The sequence below is a fragment of the Arachis hypogaea genome, chromosome 12 (assembly GCF_003086295.3).
Source record: "Arachis hypogaea cultivar Tifrunner chromosome 12, arahy.Tifrunner.gnm2.J5K5, whole genome shotgun sequence".
In the NCBI taxonomy this organism is placed as follows: domain Eukaryota; kingdom Viridiplantae; phylum Streptophyta; class Magnoliopsida; order Fabales; family Fabaceae; genus Arachis; species Arachis hypogaea.
The window spans coordinates 115,805,941-115,823,408 of record NC_092047.1 but is presented as its reverse complement, the minus strand read 5'-3'; the positions used below and the strand labels follow the sequence as shown (position 1 = coordinate 115,823,408).

General features: G+C 33.8%; 2 protein-coding genes across 9 annotated transcripts; both read left to right on the top strand.

Annotated features, from left to right (window-relative positions):
* The first annotated feature begins 2,170 nt into the window (after window positions 1-2,170).
* LOC112728535 (hydroxyisourate hydrolase) lies at window positions 2,171-7,744 on the top strand. Of its 2 annotated transcripts, XM_025778708.3 has the most exons (13): window positions 2,171-2,571; window positions 2,651-2,714; window positions 3,262-3,317; window positions 3,452-3,527; window positions 3,623-3,694; window positions 3,812-3,899; window positions 4,142-4,400; window positions 5,019-5,134; window positions 5,864-6,084; window positions 6,209-6,237; window positions 6,329-6,416; window positions 6,862-6,952; window positions 7,300-7,744. In XM_025778708.3, the coding sequence occupies exons 1-13, from the start codon at window positions 2,416-2,418 to the stop codon at window positions 7,532-7,534; spliced, it is 1,551 nt and encodes a 516-aa protein (XP_025634493.1). In that variant the 5' UTR covers window positions 2,171-2,415; the 3' UTR covers window positions 7,535-7,744. The 2 variants fall into 2 exon arrangements, with proteins under 2 accessions (XP_025634493.1, XP_025634494.1); XM_025778709.3 differs by lacking the exon at window positions 2,651-2,714 and having other exon boundaries at window positions 2,332-2,571.
* Window positions 7,745-8,335: 591 nt separating this feature from the next.
* LOC112728534 (putative disease resistance RPP13-like protein 1) lies at window positions 8,336-15,453 on the top strand. 7 transcript variants are annotated; one of them, XM_072210213.1, is made up of 6 exons: window positions 8,371-8,943; window positions 9,967-12,002; window positions 12,218-12,396; window positions 12,520-12,613; window positions 14,632-14,733; window positions 14,824-15,453. In XM_072210213.1, the coding sequence occupies exons 1-2, from the start codon at window positions 8,643-8,645 to the stop codon at window positions 11,979-11,981; spliced, it is 2,316 nt and encodes a 771-aa protein (XP_072066314.1). In that variant the 5' UTR covers window positions 8,371-8,642; the 3' UTR covers window positions 11,982-12,002; window positions 12,218-12,396; window positions 12,520-12,613; window positions 14,632-14,733; window positions 14,824-15,453. The 7 variants fall into 7 exon arrangements, with proteins under 7 accessions (XP_025634492.1, XP_072066314.1, XP_072066313.1 ...); XM_072210211.1 differs by having other exon boundaries at window positions 8,492-8,943; window positions 12,517-12,613; XM_025778707.3 differs by having other exon boundaries at window positions 8,336-12,002; window positions 12,517-12,613.
* The last annotated feature ends 2,015 nt before the right edge of the window (window positions 15,454-17,468 follow it).

Genomic DNA, 17,468 nt, shown 5'->3' with positions numbered 1-17,468 from the left:
AATGGTTTCAGGTAATAGTGATTTACTGAGTGAAATATAATAGATAAGTGAAAGACACACAAGTAGATTCATAAACCAACTAAAGTATTTAGCATATGACAAGGAAGCATAAACATTTGCAAGACCAATTATTATTTATTAACCACGCGCAAGCCCCATATCCAGCACACAACTAAAACAGTAACAGAACAAAATTTCAATCACCAAAAGAGTATAAATTCATACATAGGTAATAGATACATTCACAAGTCACCACACATATCATCTCCTACCTTTCAACATCCACTAAATTTCTCCCCAAAAAATACAAAACACCAATCCAAAACATATTAAGATACATACATGTAAATCTAAATATACATATGAGCTGAGTAACTTTACCTTTTTTCTTTGATCAGGCAGCATCTTCAAATTTTTTACAATATATTATATACTATATTTTGATTATCCATTTTTTTTTAAATTGATTAAGAAACAAATTTGTATATTTTCGGTTTAAAAAATGAATTTATATTTTAAATTATTTTTTTCATGTTTTTTGATCAATTATGTTTATTCATATAAATATTTTTTACTTAAAAAAAGTAAAGAATAATTCCAACCCAATTTCATCCCAAACAAATTTAATAACATCCATTTTTATTGCATAAAGCCATAATGAAAACTATTCCTAGAAATTTGTCAAGTTCACTCTAAGTTAGCCAATTAGCCATAATCACTCTTGTAAAGCTGCTCTCTAATTAAAAATAAAAGCTAAAAACTGCTGTACCTACAATACATTGTCATTATAGCAAAGTTTTGAAATCAAACTGGTTATCAAACCGTTCTAACTACTGATTTACTAGTTTAATTGGTTTGACTGTAGTTCAACCAAAAAAACTGTTTTTTAATAAAATAATACATAAAATATAAATACACAGAGTAAAACATAATTATAATCTAATATAAACTTTAAAATATCATCAAAAGTAAAAATATTACTTAAACCACAATATTATGATCTTTTTCATAATACAAACTCAAAAGTCAAATTAAAAAAAAAAACCATAAAATGCCATATGATAAACTATTTAAGATTATTCACAATCCTACACCACACAATTATGAAAAATCACAGTTTACAGATTAACTAACAACAATTATTCAAGATTATTCACAATCCTAACCAACACAATAATGAAAAATCACACTTCACATATTAACTAACAACAACTATTCAAGATTATTCATAATCCTAAACCACAAAGTAATGAAAAATCACAGTTCATAGATTAATGGATAACAATTATTTAAGATTATTCACAATCCTAAACCACACAGTAATGAAAAATTAGAGTTTACAAATTAACTAACAACAATAACAGTTAAAAAAAATCTAAAAGAGAGCAAATTGAGTAGTGAGCACAGGAAGACAGGGAGCACGACTGGAGGGGCTGACCCGGCTGAAGGGGTGGAGCGCGGTAGAACAGAGATAATATATATTAACTATAATCACAAATTAAACTATTTTAAATAAAGTAATTTATATAACGATAATCTCATTTATTGTTATAAATACTGAATTAAATAAGTTATTATTATTTTTTATTTGAAATTATTTTTTATTAAACTAACCTCAATATTACATATCAAATAATGCAAAATATAATTTCATACCCACTTTAATAACTTTACCATATATACAATAATGTTTCTCATAAAACTTAAGCAAAATAAATTATTTCAAAACTATTTACCATCCAAATATAAAGTAATAATTCTGATATAAATTAGCTTATATATAAACATTAAAGTAATTACATATATATAATTATTAAAACGACGCCATTAAAAAAAAACCAATTTTAAACCAAAAAAAATCCAAACCAAATTATATTTATTTTATAATTTAGTTTTAATCTACATATATAGTTATTAATAAAATATTAATAATTTTAGGAATATCGTGTTGAAAGTCACGTTCTAGAATTTAACATCCAAATTTTTTGTACTACAAATTATTTTAAACAAAACACCTTTTAAATTTAACTTTAATTTGAACATATTTAATTTAATTTACAAAAATAACAATTTTTAATATTTATTATATACTATCATTAATTTACTTAATTTACTGCCCGGTTCTCATTCCAGTGGATATATAATATAGCAAGGATGCCGGCCAGCATTTGATCCTAAACTGCTACATCCTTTTGCATAATAAGTGTCATCATCACTTGATTATTTTAGTGTAATTCATAAATCAATATATTTAAATACAAATTATTTATATTTAGACACATTTAGTCCACACAAATATATTTGGTGACTGATGAACTTATCTTGTTACTGAAACCACATTTGAGTGCTTTCATGAAATGAATGAAGAAATAGTATAACAGGTTCTAACATAGCAGACAAACACAAGCATAGTTGATGGAATCCAAATCCAAAGCATCCTTCAACCTTGCTTTGAATCTCATTCTCTTACTTCTGAATTTGCCACTGAGAGTAGTTCTTAGTGTTGATGAATACAGCATAAATGACTTCCCACTTGATTTTGTCTTTGGTTCTGGGACAACTGCATATCAGGTTCATCTTTAATTTCTTCATATATACATAAATAATGTAATATATGATTGTTTTTATAAGAATATATATATGTATATAGTGGGAAGGAGCTGTTAATGAAGATGGAAGAACACCTAGTGTTTGGGATACCTTTGCCCATGATGGTTGGTATTGCTATTCCATTTTGTCTTTTTCATGAGTTTGTTTTCTTAATTTTTTTTTTGTGTTAAGTTAAAAAAAAGTGTTATTTTCTAGTTTCAATGTATTTCCACAGGTTTATTTTCAGTTTTCTAGAGTTTTGTTTGAAAAGTTAAAGAAATTAAACTTTTTTCAATATTAATTAAGGATATAGAAAAGCACAGGTTCAAAAGCATGCAGAAGCAGAACATATTAGCATAAAAGGTATTAGTTAGCATAAAAGTATTAACATACTATATAGAGTATTAACATACTTTTATGGATTCACCTAACCTTTCTCTTTGCATAATACAAGCTAGGTTGAGCTTTGGTCAAATTGATTCTGGTTATCAAATATTATATAAGTGCGAATAATCATTTTATACCCTTTTTAGTAATTTTATCATATAAAAACAGTTTAATCATTAGTCCTTATGATTTTTACATTTTAGGTTCTTAGTACTAAAAAATGGTTTAGTTATATCTATTGTTTAATTATGCACACATGCATTCCTCTCAAATTGAAATTCACAGGTGACATGCATGAAGAAAATGGAGATGTAGCCTGTGATGGATACCACAAATATAAGGTGAATAGACATGGCCCTAGCTTCAATTTATATTCCTTTGCCCAATAATGCATTGCTTGCAGTTCGCCTGTTTGTTGAAAGTCCTGAAAAAAGTTTTAACATTTTAATTGTTTCTTTGGGAATATATAATGCAGGAAGATGTGAAGCTGATGGTGGAAACAGGCCTTGAAGCCTATAGATTCTCCATTTCTTGGTCAAGATTGATTCCAAGTATATAATACTCAAACTTGTGTACATTTTTATTTCTTTCTTCATTAAAGGCTTTTCTGAATGCATTTGAAAGTTGTGATTTTCTTTGTTCTCAGATGGTAGAGGACCTATCAATCCCAAGGCATTAGAGTTCTACAACAATCTTATCAATGAATTGATCAGCAATGGTTTCATATGAATTTCTTAATTTGTAGAACCATACTTTGAAAATTACTTCCAGAACAGAACAAAGTTGCAGTCAGTTCTGATTCTTAAACTGATTTATCCATTTGTGCCTTGAGCAGGAATCCAACCACATGTGACACTAAACAACTTTGATTTTCCACAGGCACTTGAAGATGAATATGGAGGATGGATTAGTCCTCAAATGATGTATTTCTTGATCTCTTGCACTGTAATGTTGTTAGCATTAGTTCATGAAACTTATACTGAATTAATTACTTTATGCACAAGGATGTAAATCCTCCAGTTCACTTTATTTTCCTTATTGTTATTATCATCTTGCTTAGCTTCTTCATATGATAATAGGCCTTTCACATTCATATGTGATTTAGCAAACCCTATGCATTTAAAAAAAAACTAACGGATAAATTACTTGGTGTGTGTGAATGCAGAAGCGACTTCACAAATTATGCAGATGTGTGTTTTAGAGAGTTTGGTGATAGAGTATTGTATTGGATCACTGTGAATGAGCCAAATATGATTGCTCTAGGTGGTTATGATCAAGCAATCGTACCACCTCAGCATTGTTCTCCTCCATTTTGTGTTAACAAAAGCATCAGGGGAAACTCAACAACTGAGCCTTACTTGGTAGTTCATCACATTTTGTTAGCACATTCTTCAGCTGTAAGATTGTATAGGACAAAATATAAGGTATAATACTATAATACCAGACCTTTAATTTTTCCACAGAAAAAGAGTGTATATTTTACTTCAAATCTTACTTTGTATTTTTTTTCTAAAATTACTTTGGAAGTCTCTATAATTTCACTTAATTTTCAATTTGTTAGTATAGTTTAAAAGTTTGTAATAAAGTTCTGTTATATATATATTTTAAATTCGATCAAATCATTATAATTTAGACAGTTCTAATTAAGTCTAGTTACTATACTAACATTTTTCAATTAGGTTCTTCTAGTTCAAAAGTTTGTAGCAAGTCCTTATATTGTACATTAACTTTCAGAAGAAAACAAGCATTTATAATCCAATACAATATAGGAACTTAAATACAAACTTTCAAACTAAGGAAACCAAGTGAAAATCAAGTGAAACTCTAAGATCTCCAAAATAACATATATAATCTTTATTATATTCATGTGCTATTCCTTAATAATTTCTGTATGTGGTTAAATGGCAAGAAGTTCAACTCATATACAAGAAAAGATTATTCTGACCCTCAATCTATTTATATTGGATTTAGTCTCCTTGCTGAAAATTGTTGACCTGGTTGCAAAAGAATGTGATTCCGGAGATACATGTCTGAAATTGCAGGACAAACAACATGGATTTGTTGGTATCACTATCTACATATTTGGGCTTTTCCCTCATACAAATACAGAAAAAGACAGAACAGCAACTGAAAGATATCGAGATTTTACTGTTGGTTGGTTAGATACAAACACTACACTAGTTCAATTCACTTCTCTTTTGCTTTTATTTTCATAGTTTTTCTTCTTAAGACAAGTTAACATATATACATAATATGAGTGTATCAATGAAGTTACAATTCATGTTTAACCTTTTTATTCTCAATAGTGTCGTTGGGCAGAAATACAGAAACATAAAATACAATTTGTTTGAAGGATATAGATACAAAAATAAATAAGTAACTTATGTAGAAAAAAATTGACTAATTTTTGTCCATCCGAAAAAGGAGAGTCTTGGAGATGAGTTGTCTCTGTGTGAGCTAAAGGTCACAAATTCAAGCTGTAGAATCAGTTACTAATGCTTGTATTAGGTTATGACAGCCTACATTACACTCTTTGGGTATGACCCTTTTCCGGACCTTGTGTAACGCAAGATACTTTGCACAAGCTATCTTTTTCTTGTCCATCCGGAAATTGGGGACAATGGAGACGGAGACATAACTATTTTGTCTACTCTCTATCTCAGTATTTGTTCTGAGAGACTTACCAAATACAGCTTATCGACCACTAGGCCTAAAATGTGCTTTATTCCATTGAACATGATACTATTTTTATTTGATCTCAAGTTATTAACACATTTGAGAGCTTCCTTTTGGGTGAAATATTCTCAAGGAACTTTTATGTCAAGTTTCTGTGCTGGTTATTATATAAGTTAAGATATTGTACTCTTATTTCCCTGCTCTATTGCAGGATTATGGAGCCATTGTTGCATGGAGACTATCCCATTTCCATGAGAGAAACTGCTGGTGCAAGAATTCCATCCTTCACGAATCGCGAATCTGAACAGGTTAAGGGTTCATGTGATTTCATAGGTTTAATTCACTACACCAATGCTAATATCACAGATAATAGTGAAGCACTGAAGAACAATCTGAGAGATTACACAGCAGATATAGCTGCAAAACTAATCTGTAATGAAATTTCCAACTAAATGAACTTTCAATTCTCTTAACATTATTTGATAGTTTTCATTCATGTCCACAACTATATGTACTGTTCATTTATGAATAATGAGTACTTTCTTGGTTTTGGCAGCTGGACTGAATCCATTTTCAAATGAAGAGGTGATTCTTTTCTTTCCTTTTTCATTTTTTTTACCAGTTACATCACTTTACTGTACAACTAATGTGGCTTTGAATGCTTTGACTGAATCAGTACCCCGTCGCACCGTGGGGTTTACAGGAAGAATTGAATAAATTCAAGCTCCGCTATGGCAATCTTCCTATATTCATATATGAAAATGGTAAATCCCTTTCACTTTGGCATTTCTGATAGTTCTGTATTTTTGAATAAGAAATCATAGATGACCATTAGATTCACATAGAAGATTATTCACATACCTACTCCGATAAAAAAAAATGTTATGTCTCATCATCCTGATAAGTGAGCATCTTAAGTTCTATGGAAATTATGACTGAATTACTGAATCCTTGGAGGATTTGTTGAAGATGGGTTTGGTGAACTAACGAAATGAATTACTAATTGCACTAAATTTAACTGCTTGGTGTATGATATAGATCAAGATACTTTAGTGGTATAGATTTAGTAGAAATTTATGTTAAGATTTAAATTACTTAACAATTTTAGTGCATGATATGCTAAGTTTAGGTTGAAATGCATGCATTTTATAATACTGTATAGTTACTGATAAAGATTTGGTTTGCAACTTTGCATTATCATGTGGATAGGTCAAAGAACACCAAGCAATGCATCATTACAAGATGAGTCAAGGGTCAAATACTTGCATGGATATATTGGTGCCACACTTGATGCCTTGAGGTATGGAAAGTGCATCTAGATTCTTTCATTTTTGTGCTTTTGAAGAAATACTAGAGTTGATATTTTCTTTTTTTCAGAACTGATTTATGGAAATTTTAAAAAATATTCTTTTTGAACATAAGTAAAAGCTATTTTGCATTTGGATGGATTTATAAAATAAGTCTCTAGCCGCCCTCCCCCCCCCCCTCTTCTCTCTCTAGATGTTTTATTAACTCAACATATATCAAATAAAATTAGTTCCAAAAATTTTACCCTCCAATTAGGGAATCTATTAATAAAACCCATGTATACATTTCTTATGTTTCCTAATTTTCCATTTCATCACCTTTTTTTTTTTTAACTTGCAGAAATGGATCAAATATAAGGGGATATTTTGCATGGTCCTTTTTAGATTTATTTGAGTTATTGGATGGTTACAAAGTAAGCTATGGCCTATATTACGTCGATAGAAATGATCCGGAATTGAAGAGATATCCAAAACTCTCTGCAAAATGGTTTAATTGGTTCTTGAGAGGTAGAAGAAGCACTTCTATAGTTGGAGCTATGAAGCTTGTAAAGGATCCTTCTCATATTTCTATTTGACACTTCTTTGATGAGTAGGTTGTTTAATTTTTTAGCACTAGAGCTTAATGTGGGAATGTATTGTAGAAGTAGAAACCTTTAGCATAATAATTTTTCATTTCTACATTGTATCACAAATGTTGTTGTCAAATACTGATTAAAGCTGTCACCAAAATAATATAATGATAAAAGTGGAAGAATAATATTTAAAGTTGTTATTGGTCCCATAAATGTATCGTTATATTTATGTTCTTTATCTTATAAATACGAAATGGAATCTTAAACATACCAGGTTCTTTTGTACCTTCACTAGTGCTCTAAATCCAAAGTTGAAAATTCATATACCAGACCATTTAATAAAACATATTAAACTCTCTACTAAAGGGTAAGATAACATCAAAATGTGCCTGTAATAACTTGATAAAGATGAAAATGTTGGAGACCAAAATTAATCGAAATCATTGAACCAGATGCCCCACTTCTAGTGCTGGTGCAGTGTGATTTGGCCAAGGCTATGTTCACTTTTTGTCTTTTTTCTTTTCTTATGTTGCTGTTTAGCAAAGATAAATTGGTTAATTGAGTTAACAGTAATAATATATATAAGCAGTTTTATGTTGAAGTTATCTTTTGAAAAGTTAGAAGATGCATGCATTGTAGTATGTGACAAAATACTAGTGGATTCACACTATATTTTATCTGCTAATAAAAAGAGAGGTGAACAATTTTTTATGGTATAGAGAAGCGCTAATGGTAGGTGGGTTGGTAAATAAATGTACAAGTGGATATTGTTAAACATTTTCCACCTAATGATCCTTTGTACAGGGCATTTAAAAAATGGAAAGTTGAAGACCAAAGGCACCGAAAGCATCTCACAGACTTTGGAGAAAGACAACAAGAAGCTTCACATGAACCTTGTCATGAAGACCAAAGGCCAAAAAAGCATATGAAGACAACATAAATTATTATTGGTTAATTATAATAATCTCAGCCTGCAACACATTACAATAATACTTCACTTAACTGCTACCACTTCCATACTCTGTGTCTTTGTAAGAGAATTCTGAGTTTGGAGTGCAAACAGAAACTGCTTCCCTTTCCTTACCTTTCTTACTTTCTTGCTCTTGTGAGCATGGCTGCTGAACTTGTTGGAGGAGCTTTTCTCTCTTCTTTTCTCAGTGTTCTTTTTGACAGGCTGTCTGATCCTGAGATCATCAACATGATGCGAGGAAAGAAGGTTGACCAGAAGCTGCTTCAAAGGCTGGAGAACATTCTGAATGTGGTTGAAGCTGTGCTGAATGATGCTGAGAAGAAACAGATCACTGACCCTGCTGTCAAGAGGTGGCTTGAAAATCTCCAAGATGCTGTCTATGATGCTGATGACTTGCTGGATGAAGTCACCACCAAAGCTGCCACCCAGAAGGATCCACCAGGTAACTTCCTATCTCGCTTTCTGAATTTGCAAGATAGGGAGATGGTTACTAGGATTGAAGAAATCATTGCTAGACTAGAAGATATTGCAAAACACAAAGATATCCTTCGTCTAGAAAAGATTGCACCCAAGAACATGTCCGGGAGGATTCCATCAACCTCTTTGGTTAAAAAATCTGATATATTTGTTGGCAGGGAAAAAGAGAGGGATACCATAGTGAAATTGTTGTTAGATGATAGTAACAATGGTGAACTGTCTGTGATTCCCATCGTGGGCATGGGTGGGATAGGAAAAACTACCTTGGCTAAATTGGTTTATAATGATGAAAAAGTGCAGCAAAAATTTCATGTCAAGGCTTGGGTTTGTGTTGGGGAGGAATTTGATGTTCTTATGGTGACAAAGGCCGTGATAGAGAAAACTTGTAGTCCTTGTAACTCAAATGATTTAGATACAGTTCAAAATCATTTGAAGAATGCGCTAGTGGGGAAGAACTTCTTGGTTGTTCTGGATGATGTATGGAGTAGTAATCGTGAGGGTTGGGAAAGTTTTCTAATTCCTTTTGAATGTGGAAGTGAAGGTGGGAAGATTCTTGTGACAAGCCGTCTTGATACAGTTGCTTCTATGGTGAAAACTAAACATAATGAAGCTCACAATTTGAGTCTGTTGGATGAAGAAGAATGCTGGTTAGTGTTTGCAAATCGTGCATGGGATCCTGCTGAGTCCCAAGGCTGTTCAGCTTTAGTAGAAATTGGTAGAAAAATTGTAGAAAAATGTAAAGGATTACCTTTGGCAGCTCAAACCCTTGGAGGGTTATTGCGAGGGGAAGATAGTGAAAAGGTTTGGAATGATGTTTTAAATAGTGAAATTTGGGAATTTTCTGAGGAGAAATGCGGGGTTCTTCCAGCATTGTGGATTAGTTATTACCACCTTCCTTCATATTTAAAACGTTGTTTTGTTTATTGTTCTTTGTATCCGAAGGACTTTGAATTTGATAGACATAATTTGATGCTATTGTGGATGGCAGAGGGTCTTTTGCAGCTACCAAAAAGTGGAAGCACTTTAGAAGAAGTTGGTTATGGATATTTTGATGATTTGGTTTTGAGATCCTTTTTTCAACATGCTAACTCTAATGAGAATTCATTTGTGATGCATGATCTCATGCATGATTTAGCAACATTCTATGGTGGAAAGTTCTTTTCTAGAGCCTTCGGACTCAAGAATGCGGCCAAACATGATGCCAAAACTCGTCATTTGTCATATGATCTCATCGACGAGGATTCAATCCCAAAGATATGGGAAGCATGTTGTAGTTTAAAACATGCAAGGACATTGTTGAAAACCAGTTTGAGTGCATATGAAACATTCCCAGATGAAAGAATTGATTCTAGTCACTTACTAGAGCAATTAAAGTGCTTGCGAGTTTTGTCATTTAAATTCTTTTGTTATGAGGGAGACTTGTTGCATGATTCAATTGGTGAATTGATCCATTTGCGTTATTTGGATCTCTCTGGCCAACCTGTCATGATGTTGCCTGAATCATTGAGTAATTTGTACAATTTACAAACGTTGAAGTTGAGAGATTGCAGTAACCTTAAAAAACTTCCCATCAACGTGCAAGATCTTGTAAATTTGCGCCATCTTGATGTTCATGGCACTGATTTGGAAGATATGCCAAAGGGGATGAACAAGTTAAAAGATTTGCAGTTTTTAAGTGACTATGTTGTGGGGAAGAATGAAGAGAATGGGATTGGAGAATTGGGAGAGCTAGCAAATCTTCATGGGACATTTTATATCCAGAAATTAGAGAATGTAATCAGTAGTGTTGCAGCCTCGGATGCAAGGATGGATGAGAAGATTCACCTCAATGATTTATCTTTGAAGTGGTCATCAGGTGAAGATAGTGATATTGATGATTCCCAAGTTGAAAAGGATGTACTTGACAAATTAAGGCCTCACAAAGGCCTAAAAAAGCTAAAGATCGAGGGGTTCAGGGGTACGATGCTTCCGGATTGGGTAGCGCACTCTTTCTACAACAACATGACTTTCTTGGAGCTGAGGGGATGCAAGAATTGTTGGATGGTTCCTTCTCTTGGACAGTTACCCTCTCTAATGGAATTGAGGCTTGATGGATTTGATATGGTGAAGATCATTGGTGCTGAGTTTTATAAGAGTGACAGAACTCATCATCATCATCATCAGCAGACACCCTTTAGATCCCTTAAATATCTGTTTATTTCTCATATGCGTTGGTGGGAGGCATGGGAGTCATTAGAATGTGATGATGCACCATTTCCTCAACTTAAGCAACTTAGCATATGGGAGTGTCCTAAGTTAAGAGGTGATTTGCCTGCTTTCCTTCCGTCTTTGAAATCACTATACATTGAAGATTGTGAGCAGCTTGGTTGTTATCTGCCAAGAGCTTCCATCATAAGGGAACTAAGAATATATGGCAAACAGGAAGCAAGAATGCAGGACCTACCACTTTCACTGCAACAACTATCAATTGAAGGAAACCAGCTTGTGGAGTCTGTTTTTGAGGCCATGACCCGCACCCAACCAACCTCTATCACAGGGTTATGGATCTCAAACTGCTCATCAGCCATATCATTTCCAGGGAATTCTTTGCCTTCTTCATTGAAAGAGCTGGGGATCATGAATTGCAAGAATATGGAGTTCCCAATGCAACAACAGCATCATCATGAGTCACTAGTTAAATTAACAATAGAAAACAGTTGTGTTTCACTTACATCCATGGTGTTGGAAGCTTTCCCGAATCTGACATCTATCACAATCAAAAGATGTGAAAATTTGAGATCTCTTGAGGTGGTGCCACAGTCACAGTCCCTCGAAATATTATCAATTGAAGGCTGCCCTAAGATGGAGAACATAGCAGGGGAAAGGCTTCCTGCCTCTTTAAGGTTTCTCTTCATCCGTGAATGTCCACTGTTGGGTGAAAGCATAAAGAGGAAGGACCTCTGCATTTGGCCTACTATTTCCCACCTCAACCACATTTGCGTTGATGGGAGACAGATTTCATGATGACTCAACATCTTAAAACAGGTACAGAATCAACTTTTATCATCTATATTTCATTCTTAACCTTAGGAATCATCATTCTTTATCTTATTTACCACTTGGTCAAGCCACAATATAAGAATGCTGCACTGACAAGTTGCATGAATTAAGTATCTTGGTTTTTCACACAACTTTGTTTCTTCAGCTTGCTTTCTTCAAGTTTCATTACTTAAAACAAATTTCATCTGATGTTATTGCAGATTATGTCATTTGGTGGGAAAAAAAGAGAGACGATTTTCACAATGACAAGCCTCAACACATTCATTGGGTTCTCTATTATGGTACTGCAAAGCAAACATCAAGATAAAACTCTTTCAGCATGTTGGTTCTACAAGGCAAAACAATATCAATGGACTAAGCATGCTTTAAGAAAGATCTTGTAAATACAAAACCGAATCTTCTCTTTTGACACTGTTAATCACCACTCTACTCAATGAGCATGCTTAAAGAAAGATCTTGTAGAATAATTGAGTTATTTGTTTCAATTTTCTTAATGCAGAAGATCTTTCAAGTTTTGGATGTAGTAATTCTTTGCTGGTTGAGTACATCGACAAGGAGCTATACATATATAGTTGAAAGCTGGACCACTCTTAGAGGTATAATCCTACACTGCATTACTCTTTTGACTCATAACATTTCTTGTAGAATATACCTTCTCATACACCTTTTTAACCGTTGTGAATAAAGATATTGCTTTTGCTACGTTGAAATGTGTACAACCATCACGTGCGCATGGTCTGGCCTATTTTAATAAGATCATAAACAAATAAGCACAGGCATTAAATTTATCTTGTGTCCTTTACCAATTTCCCACAAAACTCTTAGATTATTGTTGTTATTGGGTGTTTTTTATTTTTACTTTTATGATAGCTGGGTAAAACATGGTTATTTAGAGCAAGTAATGCTGAAAGCTAGGGCTGAATGGCTGATACAGTGGCCAATATAATGAAAGAAATGAATTCTGAGCCATGTCTGAGTAAGTTTTTAGTTTTGAGTACTGCTATATGGTTGTTTCTGTTATTTTATCAGAAGTTGTTGTTTAGCCCATAAGTATGTGTGAGAAGTATTGAGCAAGTGGCATGTCTTATAAGCAGAAACAAATGGCCATAATTTTTTTTCTTTTTCTTTTTTTTTTTTATGTCAGAGTGAGAGTTTAGGGATTTTGGCCATAATGTTATATATAAACTACATACAGCATAGACTTGCTTTATTCTAATTCTAAGTGCAAATGCAATGTTTAGAAGTGATGGTTCTAGTTGAACTTGAGAAGGGGGGGTTGAATCAAGTTGGCTTAAAACTTAAGGTTTCAAACTCTGTTTTTGCTGTTGCTTGAGTTGCAGGAGATTATTTGAAATTATCTCATACGCAGAACATTAAAAGTGCATAGAAGAGGAGAAAGAGGCCAGCATGTATCCTAGTTCGGATTCTCAGTGCCATGAATCCTACATCCAGTCTTTACCACAAACCATGGTGGAATTTTCACTATAATACTCAGGTTACATACACCAATACTATTGAATTACTTCCTAATTCAACTAGTATCTACCCCTAAGCTTTCTTCACCAAAGCTTAGCAACCCCAAAATGCTATCCCAACTTGGAAGGGAAATCTACACAGATTCAATTCTCACCAAGTGCTAACCCAACTTGGCAAGGGGAACTAATCCTAGTTCATAAACCCAAATTACATCAGAAAAACATTGGCTATTTTGCATCACTCTTGCCTTTTCTCTCTTGACTTTTGATCCTCACATAATTGCCTTTTTCAAAACAGAAAATAACGCAAGACAGCCATAACAAAAAATCAGAATTAAGCTTGAGTAGAAGAAAGAGATTTCAGCTCTGTGTTAGAGATGGTGCTCTGAATGTGTGTGCTCTCTTTCTTGCTTTCAAGTGTTGAAGTGAGGCTTCCTTTATAGAATCAACTTGCTCTACCACTTTGTTCTTCCTTGCCTCTTTCAATTTCTCGTACCATCCACCCGTTGGAGCTGTCTCCTATGGCATGCAGTCCTTTTTCCATCCTGCTCCACTAACGCTGCTTGTTGGAGGGTCTGATCCACCAACCTCTGTTGTCCTTGGAGTTGTTGTCTTCCTTGGCATGCAAAGTGTTTCCATATTTGAGCCATTTCAACTGCTGTCCATAGCTCTGAGTTTTTGTTTTGCTCTTCCAAATTTTACTTGTGATCTTCTGCATTTTTGATTTGCTGATGTCCTTATGTTTTGTTGCTTTACTAGAGCCCCAGCTGTCCTTGATGTTGACAGATGTCCTTGTCTTTCTTTTCCTTTTGCCAAATGCATAACCTTTTATTCTTTGCTGAACGGTGCAATGAGCTTGGCTCTTTTACAATGCTGAAGCACTGGCTGGTCTTAGACTGAAGTAGTGTGGACTTGGTCATATGGGCCTGCCACAATAAAGCACACATTAAATAATATTGGGCTTTCAACCCAATTGAATGTTTGTCATCATTTATTAACCCAAAATCAAACTAGGCTCAACAAGAAGGTTATAATTTTGTAAATTCAAAGATCATCCCTTGAGAATGATGAAATTTGTACCTTCCATTCTTTGCCTTTGTCGTTAATGGTTTTTCTTCTTTTATTCTTATTTCTTTCAGTTACTTTTGCACCATGCCTTGTCTCACACCCAAATCTAAGGCCTTTCATTACCTTTCTTGGTGTTTCTCTTGCTTGCTTGCTCATGGCCCTCGTTGGTTTCGGTATGCCATAGTTTCTGTTGAATTGAGAAACTAACTTTGTGATGGTAAACATTTATGGTCTAGTTTCTAATGTTTGTTTTGGTGCAACAGGAAAAATATTGAAGCAAGTTGGAGTAAGCACAATTTGGAGAGCAAAGGAACCTTGGCAAGAATGATTTCACAAGGCGCGGTCTCTGTATCAATGCGAAAGCAGAATGCATGGAAGACATTATCCTTGTACAAAATCAAAAAAAGAAATGGATGATGTAGAACAGAATTTGTAAGGACAGATAAACCAATCAAAATGCAAAAGAAACACTATCAATGATAAGGATACAGTTGGAGCAGCCTGTCAAAATAGGCAGAAAGTGTACAAACTTTGCAACGTTCAAAGAAAAAGGGGAAGGGAAAACCTTAGTTTTATAATTGATTGATATTGTGCAATCATATTTTTTTTCTCAAGTGTTTTCATGTCTTCATCATTTCATTTTATTAAGGATAGCTGATATGAGTTATTCTATTCATCACAAATAGAGAGCTTAGAAAGTGAGAATCAATTTCTGTTATGAAAAAAAGCTAGAGAGCTAGGATGTGAGAAATTTGTTTTTGTATTTGGCTTGAATTGGTATTTGTAACTTGAATTTGTTTATAGTGAAAAATTCTACCAATTGTTGTGGTGGAAACTGAATGTAGATTCTACTTTGGGATTGAACCAAAATACATCGTAATGTTCATCTTCTCTATTACAGCTTTCATAAAATCCTGAGATAACTTCATAAAATCAGTCTCCTCCTTTTTATTTTACTTTTATTTTTTTTTTGTGTGAACAAATGAAGATGCATTGAGAATCTATCTATCTATTCTTAATATATAAAAGTAGGTACATAGGTTTACCCACATTGCTTCTAAGTTATTTTTCTTCTTCTACTAACACAATGTCAGCACCAACGCTTACTTGGCAAAATTTTAGAATCCACCACTGAAATCTTGCCAAATCAACTTTTATTTTCACATAAAAAAAATACAAAAAACAAATAAAAATTTTGCCAAGTAATTGTTGGGATTATAAATTTATTGTATTGTTTATAACGGTAAGATATAATAAATATAGGAATTGTGAATTCAATGTATTTGTAGGTTACAAATTTATTGTATTGTATTTTTTAGTTTTTCATTTGTATATTTTATTTTTTTGTTGATTTGAAATAATAGTTGATTTGGCAAGGATTGAGTGGTTGATTCTAAAATTTTGCCAAGTAAGCGATATTGCTGACATGGTATTAATAGAAGGAAAGAAATGTCTTACAAGTAATGTAGGTCAACTTATCCATTTACTTTTATATATTAAGAATAGATGGAATTTGAATACTTGTAACGTAAAATTTGTTATGATTAATAATATTATTATGACATTTGTAATATAGATGTTTATTAACTTTAGTGAGTTATTTATAAAAATTAATAAATTAATTGTTGGAGTTATAAATTTATTGCATTGTTTATAACGGTAAGATATAATAAATATAGAAATTGTGAATTCAATGTATTTGTAGGTTATAAATTTAATGTATTGTATTTTTGAGTTTTTTATTTGTATATTTTATTCTTTTGTTGATTTAAAAATAATAATTGATTTGGCAAGAATTAAGTGATTGATTCTAAAGTTTTGCCAAGTAAGCGATATTGCTGACATGATATTAATAAAAAAAAAGAAATGTCTTACAAATAATGTGAATAACTTATCGATCTACTTTTATATATTAAGAATAGATAGATGGAATAATTTCGGTCCATATGGTATACTAAATTTATCTCAAAATGCATACATTTTAGAGTGCTATATAGTTACTGTCTTACTGATAAAGATTTGGTTTGCATTATTGTGGGGTTTGGTCATACACCAAGCAATGCATCATTACATCTTAAAAAACTCATATATACTAGTACTTTTTTGAGATTGTTTTTTAATACGTGGGCTGGGTTATGGTTGACCTAGCCACACACTCACTCACTCACTCACCTCTCGTCGCCCCACACACTCTCACTCACGCACACACACAGACTCGACGGAAAGATAAAAAAAAAAGAAAGAAAAGGGGAAGAGAAAAGAGGGGAGACCGCGAGAAGAGAAGGGAGGAGGAAGGAGGGAGCTGTCCACGCCGAGCCACCACGCGAGGAGAGAGAGTGAGAGCCGCGTCTCGTCACCGCCGGTCTGGAGCTCGCCGTTCGTGTCCCGTCGCGTCGCCGCCAGCCGCGTCCAGCTCTACGCCATCGCGTGAGATGCGTCCAAGAGAGGGGACGAGCGCGAGAGAGGAGACGCGGAAGAAGGACTGCCACCGTTCTGCCTCGCCGCTGTCGAACTGCTACAGCCGCCGTGCCTTGTCTCTGTCGCCGCTGAGCTTCAACCGCCGCCATGCCAAGTCGTCGTCGCCACTGTTGAGAGAGAAGAGAGAGCTCAGAGAGAGAGAGAGAGAAACAGGATGGGCGAGAGGAGCCGCCGTGAATAGAGGGCTGTTCCGTCACCGCTGTTGCGTAGCCATTCAGGTGAACCTTGGTTGCTACTGGAGCTGTTGGTGCCACCGGAGCTAAATAGTTCCTGTCAATAACCCAAACTATCGCCAGCTCCACTTTGTCAGTGTCCCAATCCAAATTCTGCGCTCATTCGTTCCATTCTACTTCCATCCTCACCTTGGATTTTGGCACTTTGGTTCGGTATCTTCGGTTTCTTAGACCAAGTTGTGAGTAAACTTTACATT

Bases quoted from the DNA above. Each gene is read 5' to 3' on its own strand.
- LOC112728534 (XM_025778707.3), top strand. From the start codon at position 8,643: ATGGCTGCTGAACTTGTTGGAGGAGCTTTTCTCTCTTCTTTTCTCAGT.
- LOC112728535 (XM_025778708.3), top strand. From the start codon at position 2,416: ATGGAATCCAAATCCAAAGCATCCTTCAACCTTGCTTTGAATCTCATT. The intron at 3,695-3,811 runs GTTTCATATGAA...TGCCTTGAGCAG, and splicing joins CAATGAATTGATCAGCAATG to GAATCCAACCACATGTGACA. The intron at 3,900-4,141 runs GTATTTCTTGAT...GTGTGAATGCAG, and splicing joins TGGATTAGTCCTCAAATGAT to AAGCGACTTCACAAATTATG.